At 43.7% G+C, this 14,351-nt stretch overlaps 1 protein-coding gene across 1 annotated transcript in view; it reads left to right on the forward strand.

The window, feature by feature from the left end:
* NUGGC (nuclear GTPase, germinal center associated) overlaps positions 1-14,351 on the forward strand; it is a 45,679-nt gene that overhangs the window by 2,456 nt on the left and 28,872 nt on the right. Inside the window, exons 2-9 of the mRNA XM_045879338.3 lie at positions 416-520; positions 1,128-1,236; positions 2,050-2,272; positions 2,777-3,007; positions 6,654-6,863; positions 12,064-12,239; positions 13,591-13,609; positions 13,891-13,980. Of these exons, the coding sequence (XP_045735294.1) occupies positions 416-520; positions 1,128-1,236; positions 2,050-2,272; positions 2,777-3,007; positions 6,654-6,863; positions 12,064-12,239; positions 13,591-13,609; positions 13,891-13,980 (1,163 nt within the window). The remainder of the gene's footprint in view (positions 1-415; positions 521-1,127; positions 1,237-2,049; positions 2,273-2,776; positions 3,008-6,653; positions 6,864-12,063; positions 12,240-13,590; positions 13,610-13,890; positions 13,981-14,351) is intronic.

The following is a 14,351-nucleotide window of genomic DNA, read 5'->3' on the forward strand; positions in this document are numbered from 1 at the left end:
GCCCATTCTTTCCTCCGCATTCGGCTCCTGATCAATTTCTTTCCCAGTTTGAAAAGACCTCCCAGAGGCCTTTCTTCACCCCACACTTAGTCTTATCTTGGGCTTCTCTGCACACAGTTGGCATTTAGTGAAGAATATCCAGCCATTTTGGCTTCTCGGGATTTCCAAACTTTTCATTTCATTTCTGGGAGATATGTTAGACGGCACTTTGGAGCTAGATGCAAAGTGCTATGACTCTGGGAATTAGCAACCAGACTGGAATGGCCCAACTGTGCCTGCTTCTGATATGAGTTTACAGGCATACAGAGCTGGCAGGAGCCTTCTTAGATTCTCTGGGTTTGTGTACTGATAGAGATCAGGCAAGTATACTATGCCCCAAGACTTCTAATTTTATATAACCTCTGTTTATGTCTAGTTGACGATGATGTATTTAAAGAACCAATGAAAAAAAGAAGACGTTCAGATAGAGACCAGAGGTTCCGAGCATTTCCCTCCATGGAACAAAGTGCTCTTAAGGAATGTGAGTGTTATGACTGCTATGTGGCCTCTTCCAATGTGGCTCTGTTCTTTTCCAAATGTGTGAAAATGCTCAAAGCAGGAGAAGGTTAAATTGGAAAGAAGGATGAAATATTTTCAAATGATCCTGATCCAGAAAAGGAGGCCTCAGAGTCTACAGAGATCTATAATTTGACAATTCATCTGTAGGAGTCTCTGGATAGGAGGGTTGTTATCAAAATAACCTCTTCCTGATTAGAACGAAGACTGTGAAAATGGTTGGTTTGGTGCCTTGGTGAATATTTCTACGATGCCCCGGCAATTTTTCTTTTTATGACCACAGGAGAGAAGAATCTAGAAGGGCTATAGCCCATGGCAAAGCATATGCTGACTTCTGTTACAAGGAGTTTCAGAGCAGGCTAGCTCCTTGGGAGGCTCTCAATCAGTAATTGCTATCTCCTCTGGGCAATTATCGCTAGTATCACATAACTTGCTATCATATTTAATTGGCTTTTCATTTCATTTCTTTTTTTTCCCCTTTCTCTGTGATATTGAGCACATTCCTCTTTTGGAGATGTAGTACTTGACCTCTGCCAGGTACGTGCCAGGTAATACATTCCTGTTGATTCCAGATGAAAAATTGGAGTCACGGACCAGAAGGGTTTTGAGCAACACGTATCAGAAACTTATTCAGTCTGTCTTCCTGGATGACAGCATTCCTAATGGAGTCAAGTATCTCATGTGAGTCTGATATCAGCTACCTATCAAATCTTCCATCCATTCTTTCCTTAGGGGATTGTAGATGCTTTTCTCCAACAATGAAAGGGAATTTTCAATTAGAAACTAAGCAAAGAAGGCTGAACATTTATGTAGCTATGGGCATTTATTTATTTATTTATTTATTTATGCCATTCATTGGGTTGCCACTCTTGCTAGGTAACCTGCTAAATATTTTACATATATAAAATTTCATTTAATTGTCCCAATACCCCTATAAAGGCAGAACTATTATTATCATCCCAATTTTACTGAAATTGTGGCTTAGAGAGTCCAAGACATTGACCAGAGTCACACTGTTGGTAAACTAAAGGGCCAGAATCCAACCCAGGCTGTGTGAAACTCTAGCCTGTGGCCTCAACCACTGGGCTGAGCTGACTTGAAGGACTTGATTGGTGCCAGGGCTGAATCTCCTGCTCGGAAAGTCTCTGGGTTGCTCCCAATAATACTTTACCTCTGCCTAAAATTTATTTCTAGGATCAGGACTAGGTAATGTCCAGAGAACACAAACCAGGATGCTTCACATCTGGATAGGCATTACAGAGTTTGTATAGAATTATCATGACCAAGTATTTTTGCATAATCTCTTTTGAGCCTAATGACGACTCTGTGTAGGAAGCAGGGACTAATATTCCCTTCTGATCAAGAAAGTAGCAGAGATTCAAAAACATGTATGACTCGCCTAGGATTGGAACTTACTTCCTTCGTGTTCTATTTTTATATCCTTCCCACTGTGCTTTGATGACCATTACAATGTGCATTAAAAAATCAATCTAGAAACAGGCTTCTTGCCTTGATTGAAAAACCGTCATTGGACCCGATCTACATTGGATTATTTGGAAGCACGGGGGCTGGAAAGAGCTCCCTGATCAATGCCATCATCCAGCAAGCAATGTTTCTACCAGTATCTGGAGAAAGTATATGTACCTCATGTATTGTACAAGTGAGCTCGGGCTGCTGTGAGCAGTATGAGGCCAAAATCCACCTTCTCTCTGACCAGGTAAGTGTCTCCTTCCTCCCTCCCTCCCTTCCTTCCTCTTTCCCATCCCTGTTTTCTTTCCTCTCTCCCTCCTTTATTTCCTCCCTCTCTCCCTCCTTTATTTCTTCCTTCCCTCTCTTCTTCCCTTCCTTTTCTTTCTTTCCTTTCCCTCTCTCTTAGAGATTAACATTATATTCCTTGTAAATATAGTTTATGCCATTGTTGAATGAAAAAAAACAAGTACAGAATGAGAAAGTTCTGTAGAGAGAGATGGGGGTTCTAGCCTGTATCCTGTCACTGTTGTTATGGGACTTTGGGCAAGCCATTTCCCTCCTTGGGTCCCTGTTTCCTTAATGACAAAACAAGAGGTTTGGATTAGATGATCCCTTGCAGGATTAGATGATTTTAGAGTTCTTGGATATATGCAGCCCCTCACCGCCTCCACAGGAACAATGGACTACTTCCCTTTTTCATTGTTTTCCATATCTGTGTCATGAGGGGCTTGGCCCTACTCTCCCTTGGCAGGAGTGGAAGGAAGAGCTGAAGAACTTGACTAAACTCCTGCACAGGACAGAGGAACTAGACAGAGAAGAGGCAGACGCGTGGGACAGGGATGATGCCGTGGAGGAAGCCATCTGGAAGCTACAAATGTTTTATGGAAATGGAGCAGAAAGAAAGAACTATGAAGAGTTACTAAGGGCAAAGCCTAAAGGAAAGATTCCCACCTCCAGAATCATCACCCTCAAGGCAGAAGAGGTAGCTTTGAGATTTCTTTCTTTATTTTATCATGAGTCACAAGTATAAGAATTGAATTCATTTAGGAGATTTGCTCATGGCACAGTGTTTTTATTGGAAATGAGTTGATTCCCGACTCAGAAGTATCCCTGCCCAAGTTTTTTTTCATTATTTATGGCTGTCAAATGAGAAATGTTAGTATCTGACTGGGGGGTCTTTTGTGCACAGGGAAGACTATTTAGTTACTTGAGGATTAATTAAGGTTGCTTTGGCTACAAATGTTTAAAAACAAAACCACCCAATTTATAATGGCTTAAATGAATAGGGATTTGTTCATTTTCTCACATAAGAAGTCTGGAAGCAGTTGGGTTTGTGGGTTGGTTCAATGGCTCATCAATGTCAAGATCAACACCTCCCGGGTTTCCTTGGCCTTCCCTCAAACTTGTTGCCTCATACTCATAAGATGGCTACTGAAGTGCTGGACTTCACAGTTGGCTTCATGGAAGAAAGAAATGGATAAAAGTTGGCATCAACTACATCTCCCCTTTCCTGGGAAAGTAAAAGCTTTCTCAGAAACACCCCCAACAAACTTCTGGGTAGATTTTCTTGTTCAGAACAGATCTCTGGTTCAGTCACATGGCCTTTCCTAGCTGAAAGGGAGTCTAAAGCAAGAAGCAAATGTGTTATGACTGGCTGGGACCAATCTCAATCCACTGCCCAAACAAACAAACAAGCACTATTCTGCTAGCATGGACAAAGGACAGGCTGGATATTGGATATGCAGCAAGTAGAACAATGCTCTCCTCACTTCTATAATCAATATTCATTTTATTATTTCATTTTAAATTAAAGTAAAACACTTATGGAACTAATATGTAATTTATTACAATTATACATTTAAAACCTAGTGTTTCTTGTCTCTTAAAATTCATGTTTAAAATATTGTTATTCTATTTATAAATCTGGAATTTTTTTGTATGAAATAAGAACAATTACTTACACTTGTTCTAAATTTTAATGTTCAATTACCTCCTAAGGTTAACATAGCAAGTCCTCCTTAAGTAGCTAATGCTTACTTATATAATTAATCAAGTTTCCTTAGACTTTTTATGTTACAGTTCAGATTTAATATATTCTGTTCTCTCAAAAATTTTTAAATACTCGATCAGGCACACTTAGAAGTCAAATAAATGAAATCTTTCAAGGCACTTAGCTCTTGTATATCTAGGAAATCAAACAAATCTAATAGTCACTTCTTACATTTAAATGGGTATTACTGTTCAAAATAATTACACTAATGTCTAAAACTTAGACTGAGCATGTCCAGAGAAACAATGATTACAGAACTGTTTACTTTATCTGCACACACTCAACTTAAACCAAGTGTTACACCAAGGTATCAATATAGTATCCATTTCTTCACTACTCTGTATTTAGAAATATTCCTTCCCAATGTTACAAATTTACCCCTTGAAACTAGGAGTTGAAATACTGAAACGCAATTACAGGGGCACCTGGGTGGCTCAGTCAGTTAAGCCTCTGCCTTCACCTCAGGTCATGATCCCAGAGTCCTGGGATGGAGCCTGGTCTCCCTGCTTAGCAGGGGGTCTGCTTCTCCCTCTGCCCCTACCCTCCCCGCCCTCCAGCTTGTGTCTTTCTCTCTCCCTCTCTCAAAAATAAATAAATAAAATCATTTTTTTTTAAGATTTTATTTATTTATTTGAGAGAGAGAGAATGAGAGACAGAGAGCATGAGAGGGAGGAGGGTCAGAGGGAGAAGCAGACTCCCTGCCGAGCAGGGAGCCCGATGTGGGACTCCATCCTGGGACTCCAGGATCATGACCTGAGCCAAAGGCAGTCGCTTAACCAACTGAGCCACCCAGGTGCCCCAAATAAATAAAATCTTAAAAAAAAAAAAGAAACACAATTACATCTCAGTGAGTGAGGACACAGATTCAAAGTTTGAGTCCAGGATTCTAGACTGGAATGAGGAAGTTGAGTTTGCCTCCCAGAATGGTTTGTCCTGAGACGGTTTATTGGGTTAAGCCTTCTTCTTATTCAAAGGGACTTTTCAAGGCCATGCTTTTTTTTCACATTGCCCTTAGTGTATCTGCTTTATTTATTTTTTAAAAGATTTATTTATTTATTTCAGAGAGAGAGAGAAAGAGGGAGCACGAGTGGGAGGGGCAGAAAGAGAAAGAATCCTAAGCAGACTCCGCACTGAGCAGGGAGCCTGACACGGGGCTCAACCTCATGACCATGAGGTCACGACCTGAGCTGAAACCAAGAGTTGGACACCCAACCAACTGAGCCACCCAGGTGCCCCAGTATCTGCTTTAGTTTTAAATTAAATATCTTAAAGAACTTTTATCATCTTTTCTTTCATAATTTCTTGTTATTTGATTAGAATCAATGAATTCCATAACTCCCTACCCAGATTGCAACAAATCCCCTGATTTAATCTCAACTCTCTTAAGAATTTCTGTTCTTATCTTTCTCTCAGGACCATTCTATAGATATTTTTTAACAATGACCACTGAAGGGGCACCTGGGTGGCTCAGTTGCTTAAGTGTCCAACTCTTGATTTAGTCTCAGGTCGTGATCTCAGGGTCATGGGATCCAGTCCTGTGCTCAGTAGGGAGTCTGCTGGAAATTCTCTCTCTTTCCCTCTCCCTCTACTCTTCTCCCCTGCCCACCCCCCATTCAGTGCTCTCTCTCTCTCTCTCAAATAAATACATCTTTTAAAAAAATGACCACCATATATCCCAAATCTTCTTTGAAATAGTATCCCAGTAGAGATTTGCTGTCACACATGGTTGCTGGCATAAATATGTCATTGCCTGAAGATATGTTTAGCTAGGAAAGTGGGCTGAGAACAGTTCCCCATTCCCCTCATCATTATAACATTCTAGAAATGCCTATGCGTCCAGATATTTTTTGTACTTGGAAGAGAAATTTTAAAAACCTTTTTAAAGATCAATTTCAGACCAATTTTCAATTTGGAAAATATGGTCACTATATCACCATCAATTTTCTAGTCAGGGCTTTCTGGTAATCCCGATATTTGCATTAGCCATGGGGGAAGAATGCCCTCTCTCCAAAATGTAGACAATTGCATATTAATAACATTAATTTCAGAATGGAAATGGAGGGCGCCTGGGTGGCTCAAATGGTTAAATGTCTGCCTTCGCCTCAGGTCATGATCCCAGGGTCCTGGGATCCAGCCCAACGTCCGGCTCCTGGCTCAGCGGGTAGCCTGCTTCTCCCTCTGCCTCTCCACCTGCTCATGCACTCTCTCTCTCTGTGTATTTCTGTGTCTTGAATGAATAAATAAAAAATCTAAAAAAAAAAGAGTAAGAATTGAAATGGAATTTCAAGGATGAAATCGTTATCCAGTGAAGCTATAACTCTGCTGAAGCCCCATTCTAATTGGCTCCGGTTTTTTCATCTGTACATTAAGGAGCTTTCACTTTCTGATCTCCAGGGTCCCTTCTGGCTCTCAGAGCATAGACCCTTGCAGATGGGATCACAGGCCTCCCGGTATCCATTGCCCAGTGCTGTTTCTTACCATTACTCAGTGTACCTTTGCTGAACCTGAATCACAGCTGATCCAGGACCGAGGAACTGGGAGAATGTCTGGTGTGTGTGACTTTGTCCTTCTTCCTCAGGCAGGAGAGCTGTCTGTCAAGCTGGACCCCTACATCCGGACTCAGAGGAGAGACCTGGATGGAGAGTCAGCAGAGACACAAATCTGGCCCTTGATCAAACATGTGGAAGTGACTCTTCCCAAATCAGAGCTGATTCCAGAAGGCGTTGTACTCGTGGACATTCCAGGCACAGGTGACTTCAACAGCAAGAGGGATGAGATGTGGAAAAAGGTGATTCTCTTTCGTGTGACTTCGTTCCCTCCTCCCTCAACTCCTCCACCCTTTCTAAAGCAACAAAGAATGCTCTGCTTTCAGCTGCAGGGATTGTATGAGCTCACGAGGTTTAAATTCTTCTACTTTCTAGGTTCTAAGCCTCAGGGCAATGGCAGGAGAGGGGTGGCCAGAGAAACTGGGGAGAGAGGAATCATGAGGTAGGCCAGAAAGCTAGAACAAGAGTATGCGGTACAGGGGAAAAGTCAGCAACCGAGTAGATCGGTCTAGGAGTAAGCAGAGGACATGCAGACAGAGGGGGAGAAGGGGAGACCAAGGGGTGGGTACAAAGTGCAGAAGCTGAGAGCCTAGCACCAAGGAACCAGGAGGGGGCTAAGGTGTTTAGTTGTAAGGCACAGAGACCTGCTAAAGCAATCCCAAGCTAAGAGGGGTTAATCAAAAGAGTATCCAAGGATCTCCTGAGACAGCCAGACCTCAGGGCCACCTATCAGGACAGAAGCTGCCATTTTCTCTCTCATCCTCTGCCTGGTTCTTGTGACTGTTTCTCTTTGTGCATTGCTCTGCAGAGTCCTGCTTTTCACTTAGCTTTCTCTACATAGTCCTTAGGTTCCACGTTGTGGAGAATGACCACCCTACCCCTGTCTCTAATGACGTTGTAGTTCATACACCTATGACTGTCTGACTTCAGTCTCTATGTGCTTTAGTTCATTCCTAAGAAGGAAAACGGGACCAATTACTGCACAGCCAATGATTAACCCTCTCTGGATTAAGTATCCTTAGTGCAATCAGCTGTGGCTGAGGGTGGTGGTTGAAAGTCTATTTTCAGCCAAAATCTTGGGTAGGGTTTCAATTCCTAGCAAATGAAGTTGGAGCTGAGCAGGCACCTTCAGATATGTCTACAGCCCGTGAGTTAAGCATTGGGGTAGTTAGATCTGTACCTAATGATTAGAGGTTGAAATATTTTTAAGAATTTATCTCTTTGTTCATTTGTTTTTCATTCATCAAACATATAATATGTAAGACAATGTACTTAGCACTGAGGATGCAAAGATTATAGCTAATAATAATAATAGCAGACATTTACCAAGCATTTACTTTGTGCTAGGTACTGATCTCAGTGAAGTCAGTTGCCCATTATCACCCTGGGGATTTTAACCCAGGCAGGATGCTTGAGAGCCTCTCTGCTCTTAAACCCTACTATAATCCTACATGGTAAAACAAAGCTAAATTAAAAGATGCAGAGCATGATCTTTAATGTTAAGAAGCATGTATGTGTGTGTAATGTTTGAATGAACAGCAAAAGTAGAATCTTGCCTTTGGAAGGATACACACCCAACTGTTAACAAGAATTTCTGTGCTTACTACTACTCTACTATGCACACCTGTGTGTTGTTTGTATATTTTGCATGAACGTGTATTACCTATATAACTAAAAAGCTGAAAGGAAAATAAACCACTATTGAATGAGAAGCAGAGCCTTACTTCAAGGGGCTCAGAGTCTAACAGGAGAGAAGACACCTACAGATGACTAAATCCCTGGCAGAACATGATGTATGAGAAGTCCAAGGCGCTATGAACACTCAAAAATAGAAATTACCTTCAACAAGAGACCTCATTCCTTCAGCAAACACCCACTGAGCCTCTCCTCAATTTTGCATTAGGTTTTGGATGGACAGAGATAAAGTCCTTGCCCTTGGCAGTCTTGTAGTCTGGAAGGGAATCTAATTAGTCATATTAATGAACAAACCACTTTACTTAATTATGAGGGCACAAAGTGATGAATTCTTTTTGCATGTGAGGGAAGCTTCAGAGAGGGCACTTGAGCTCAGCAGTCACCAGAGAAGATTGTTGAGAATGGGACCCCTGAGCACTGTTCTAGGCCAGAGAGCAGCAAAGACCCAGAGGAACGAAGGAGCCAAGTGTTGGGGGAAGGATGAGTCTTCCAGGGTGGCTGGAGGGAAGGGGTGTGGGGTGTAGAGGAGAGGGGCACAGAGGTAAGCCTGGAAAACTTGGGGGTTGGGCTTGAATACTATTCTTCCTGGAGAAGCTCAAAGGATAAAAGGGACTGGGGTATGTGATAGAGAAAGTGTGTCTTTAGGCAGAGGAGCTCAGGAGCACATGGTGGGAGCACAGGGACAAGGCATAGGACTGGAGCTGGAAGGGGACTGGGAGGGAGGGCTGGGATCACTGAGTCATGATCAGCCCAGCACTGTAGAAGGCTCCATTGGAGAACCACTGATTCTCTGCTAGATGCAAACTTTAAATTCTGCAGATTCTGACTATGGGCCAGGGGAGCTTTAAGACCGGTTTGCAGTCAAGATTGGGATGATAGGATCAGGATGACAGCTTACAGATAATCAGCCTATGCCCTGATTTTACAGACGAGGAAATAAAGGCTCAGAGAGAGGAAGTAATTTGCCCAAGACCACACAGCTACTGAATGGCAGAATTTGAAACAGAGGGCAGGTTCCTACCTTCCCGGCTGAGGCTCTATCTCTCCCCACAGCACCTCCCCTAATAGTTCTCTAAGATAAAGGCAGTCCCAATGTCCTTCCCCTTAGTAGTCTGCTCAGGTCCTGACATGAGGGCCAGGCTCTCAGCTCTTGGAGTGCAATCGCCAGCCTTGGCTAGTACAGGCTAGGCCCGGAGAGCAACAGCCTAGGGAGGCAGCCAGCCTCTCTCCCTGGATGGAGCCATGGTCACTGCCAGTTATGATAAGCCGGGCAGCCTATCAAAGGCCACTCAGAACAGAGGAGCCAGCAGATCTGGCTCAGAGCACCCTCTCTGAGGAGGTCGGGCTATAGGGAAGGGATGGTTTCCAGCCTCCTCTGCTTGGCCTCAGCTCCCCTGCATTCCTGCGGTTTTGTGAGATTCTCTCACAGGGAGTGACTAAAGACTCCCCACTTTTTAGGGAGAACAGAGCACAATGCCCCCTCCCCCGTCTCTCTAGCTGCCAGCCATGCCTTCCCTAAGCTAAGACTATTATGAATTCACGTGTCTGTCTGCCACCTTGAAGTCATGACACTTTAGGCATGCCACCTGAACTCTCTGAGGTCCCATTCTCATCATGGGAGGGAGTTGGGGGGGGGCAGGGATGACACCCCACCCACTCCTAAATTCAGTTGCTCTAGGTAAGCTTTTTTATGTCTTCTGCCACTCTAACTTGACCAAATCCTGGCAGTCAGAGCCTTGTGTAGGGCCCGAGATTTGCAGTCCTCTTCTCATGTCAATAAACATTTAGGAAGCACCTGCAGTTGCCCGGGACCATGGGAATACAAAGGTGAAAGAGGCTCTGCCCTTGGGGGAGCTTGCAGCCTGGTAGCCTACGATCTTCCACAACCTGATTGAATAGCGAGAAGCTTCCCTGGATAGATTATAATTTGGGAAGTGGGAGGGAGCAGTTGTTTTTATTTTCCTGCCTAAGTGTGAGTCCATCCACATAAGGAGGAGGTTCAGGACCCATAGTTGTATGGCCTTAAACCGATCTTTTGCTTCTCAGGGGTCTATTATCCTCTCTGTAAAACAGTGAAGTCTGTCTAACTCTAAAGATTGATGGCTTTAAAATAATGAGCCATAAAGCCAAGAGACCCATGGACAGAGGGCTGAGGATGCTGAGCAGGTGGGGGCTCCAAACCCTCCATCTCCAGTTCGACTAAAGCAGTTCAGTTTTTAAAAATCAATTGGAAATCTTGCTAATATTTCATTTGAAAAGGGTCCACTGCAAAGCCAAACTTGAAACCCAAGATTTCTCAGCCTCAGCACTGTTGACATTTTGAGCCAGGTAATTCGTTGTTGTGGGGCTGCTCTCCTGGGCACTGAAGGATGTTTAGCAGCATCCTTGTCCTCTACCCACTACCCACTACCCACTAGCTCACCCCAAGTCATAACAATTAAACATGTCTCCAGGGGCGCCTGGGAGGCTCAGTCAGTTAAGCATCTGCATTCCACTCAGGTCATGATCGCAGGGTCCTGGAATCGAGCCCCACAACAGGCTCCCTGCTGAGCAGGCAGCCTGCTTCTCCCTTTCCCTCTGCCCCTCCCCTGCTCATGCTCTCTCTCTTTCTCTTTCCCCTGCATGCTCTCTCTCTCTCAAATAAATAAATAAAATCTTTAAAAAATATATTAAAATGTCTCCAGAGGCTGCCAGATGTCCTCTGGGGTACAGAATTGCCTCAACTTAAGAACCATTGGCATAAAGTAAAATAATGGTTTAATTAGCAAGTCACAAACTTGTTACACCTCTATGAGCAAAGTGCTGTCCTGAGAAACCTCAGAAAAAACTCAATCCTGAGCTGGACCAGCTTTTCATTTATATGGAGAGGTAAAACAAGTGAAATAGTACAGTAAGAGAAATGTCACAAGGCAGCCCACGATTACTTGTCACATAAAAGTTGCATATCTAATAGAACAATCTTTATAATTTTAATCAATTGTAATTTCTTGTCCATTGCCCTTTGCAACTTGAATCCTAAGGTCCTGGCTCCTTGCCCCCACATGGTGGCAGTGTGCTGAATATGCAGGGGCAGTCAAACATGGAAATGATGCCCTCTGCTGATAACTTTGTGGTCTGGATGCATGACCAGAACTAGTTCTGGAAAAACAATAACTTTCCCTAGAAGACAACTGAGGTAAAGCAAGCCAGTGATGGATCTGGGGCTGGAGGTCTGATTTCTTGAATTCTATCAATCACTAATGCCGCAAATATCTATGAATCCTATAAGAGGGGCCAAGCACTGTGCCTAAGGTGATGTGAATTTTCCACTGAAAAGTGCAGCCTCTTCCCATCAAGTACCTCACAATCTAGGGGTGGGGTGGGGTGGAGTGGTACAGAGAGCCGATCCTATACAATAACTCTGAGAGGTAAGTAGGTAAGTCCAGGTGCTGCAGGATGCAGAGGTGGGGTGTCCAATCCATCCTCACGTGGTCATTAGCAGAGTCTCAAAGGGCAAATGGAGGTCAAGCAGAGGTTGTGGCAAGTGCAAAGGTCTTGAGGGATAAAAGAGCAAGTTACATGTGAGGAACTTCAAGAAGCTCAGCCTTGAGCTGGTACATGGAGAGTGCGGTGGGGAGAGCTGAGAGGTAGGACTGGAAGAGAGATGGGGCAGAGCACAGAGGACATGAATGATACATTAAGGGGTCATGTCCTCTACAACTGAGACGCCACTTATGTTCCTAAACCTACTGTGGTTATGTTCCACAGACCATTGATAAATGCTCAGTGATCTGGGTGATCAGTGACATCGAAAGAGTTTCTGGAGGGAGAGCCCATGCAGACCTTCTGAATGAGAGCATCAAAGCCTGCCAAAGGGGCTTCTGCCGGGATGTTGCCCTGGTGGTCACTAAGACCGACAAACTCCACCTGCCGGAATATCTAAGGTACTGGGCTGGGCTCGCCGACCTGTGGGCTTTCCTCCGTGGGTCCCGACTTCCGCAACAACAGAGCTTTGACCCCTGGAAATTCCAGACCCAGGGAAATAACTGTTGGGGATGAAAGAGAAGTCTGGGTAACTTCCTAGGACATTAGGACCCTTGGGTAGATTGTCTTGGGAATCTGAACATTGTGGCCCCTCTAACAGAGTAGCTGCTCAATACCCAGTAGGCTGACCCTCTACAGGGTGCCACTTGTGTGTATGAGATGCAAAGAGCACCTCCTGGAGGTGTGCCCGCCCCTGCAGATATGCAACGTGTAGACGCCTCCCCAACTGGTAGACACTTTCTATAATACTGTCTGGCACTGCACAGCTTCGAAGTGTCAGATTCTGTTTCAGAGTTTAAACCCATTTGGAGCAAGGTTCTCGATGTTTCAGAATTTGACCAAAAGTAACAGCATTCTTACAGAGTCAAATTCTGACAAAATTTTAGTGGAAGGTAAGCCTTTTAGAGTTTAATAGATGTTAAGATATGCTGGTTTCTGTATGGATCCCTGTACCTCCATAACCAAGAAAGCTGTAACTTCTCTTCTCTATCGGCACACTTTGCAAGTATCAACTGGTCTGTCCTGGGAACACGGGGCACATAGTCACCAGATATAACGTTGTTAATGCTTCTCTAATAAGAGCATCCTTACTGGTCACCTGTCATCTCTGCCCTTCCCCCACACCCACTGAAACTTGAATCCGTGTCTCCAGGAATTCACTAAGCAGAGACAACTTCCTGGGTAAAGAAATAGGCCAAGGATTTTCCCCCAGCTTCTTGCTTTCGTGGGCTAGGTTGGAACTAAAGCTTCATTTTTTTTTTTTCACCTGCAGGCTCCCTTCACCCTGTCCCCTGCCCCAGAATAGTATCTGTAGCTCTCCCTTCCAGTGTCAGCTCTGCAACTGAACATGATTCAGTGGGATTTATGAAACCTTTATTGAACACTAGTAGGGGCTGCAGATTCAAAGGGGCATAGAGCCTACTAGTCACTGAGCCCACTGTCTTATAAGATGGTTAAAGGTTATAAAAGAGGAACAAGCAAAGTGGCTGTGGGGATCCAGAGAGAGGGGGCTGCATTTTGATTGGGCCAGGGGGGTGGGGTCACAGAAAATTCCACCACCAACAAAGCACTGAGAAATAAAGACACTTGTTTCAAGTGGACGCTGCAGGTGGACCAGAAGAGAGGACATTTGGACCAAAGAGAGCTTATGTAAAGGTGTTAAGGCACAACTGTATACGCTGCTTTTAGGGAACGTTGAGGCTGCTGTGACACATAAAATGGGGTAAGTAATTGTTACAATTTTCATTCCAGGGAAAGAAAAGTGGGAAATGTAAGTACGGACTAGTTACTTTTTTTTTAAGTTCTATTGGTAGATAATTTATATACAAAAAATTGCACACATTTCATGTAACAACTTAATGAGTTTGGACATATGCATGAACTAGTTATTTTTAATAATACTTTTCATGATTAATATTATAAAATTCAAATACATACACATTTGTCTGGCCCAAATGAAGATATGCCAAAAACAATTGTGCAGCTTATCACCATATCACCCTTGATAACCCTGGACCCTTTGCCGTGCTTTCATTTCTTTCTCCAATCTAGCGAGCTATTTCAAGTCAGCGGGAGGCTGTTCTAGAAAGAAATGAAATGATAAAACTACAATGGAATAGAATTCTCAAGGAAAAACTCCAGGTGAGTTAACAGATTTCCCTATGTATTTTTCAGCTTTTCAACCACTCAAATTTGCAGAAACAAATGTCTGTTGGGTCCTGTGTAGTAGCCACATCAAAAGCTTTGGAGCAGACAGTTTGGAGTTAACTTAGTCCTACTGGTTAATAACTGTGACTTTAGGCAAATAACTGCTCCTCTCTGAGCCTCCGCTCTCTCATCTGTAAAATGAGGAAATGATAACATCTACCTCCTGTGGTTGCTGGAAAGATGGGATGAGCATGTGGTCCACTGAGAAATACGTGCAGGTAAAATCAGAGATCACCACACTGTTTGAGGGTGATTCGCTGGAGGAACGCATAGGGTGCTGTGGGGACCCACGATCTTCCTCAGAT

The sequence above is a fragment of the Mirounga angustirostris genome, unplaced genomic scaffold (genome assembly GCF_029215605.1).
Source record: "Mirounga angustirostris isolate CCGP_5_RB_7025 unplaced genomic scaffold, mMirAng1.0.hap1 SCAF_2, whole genome shotgun sequence".
Lineage (NCBI taxonomy): Eukaryota > Metazoa > Chordata > Mammalia > Carnivora > Phocidae > Mirounga > Mirounga angustirostris.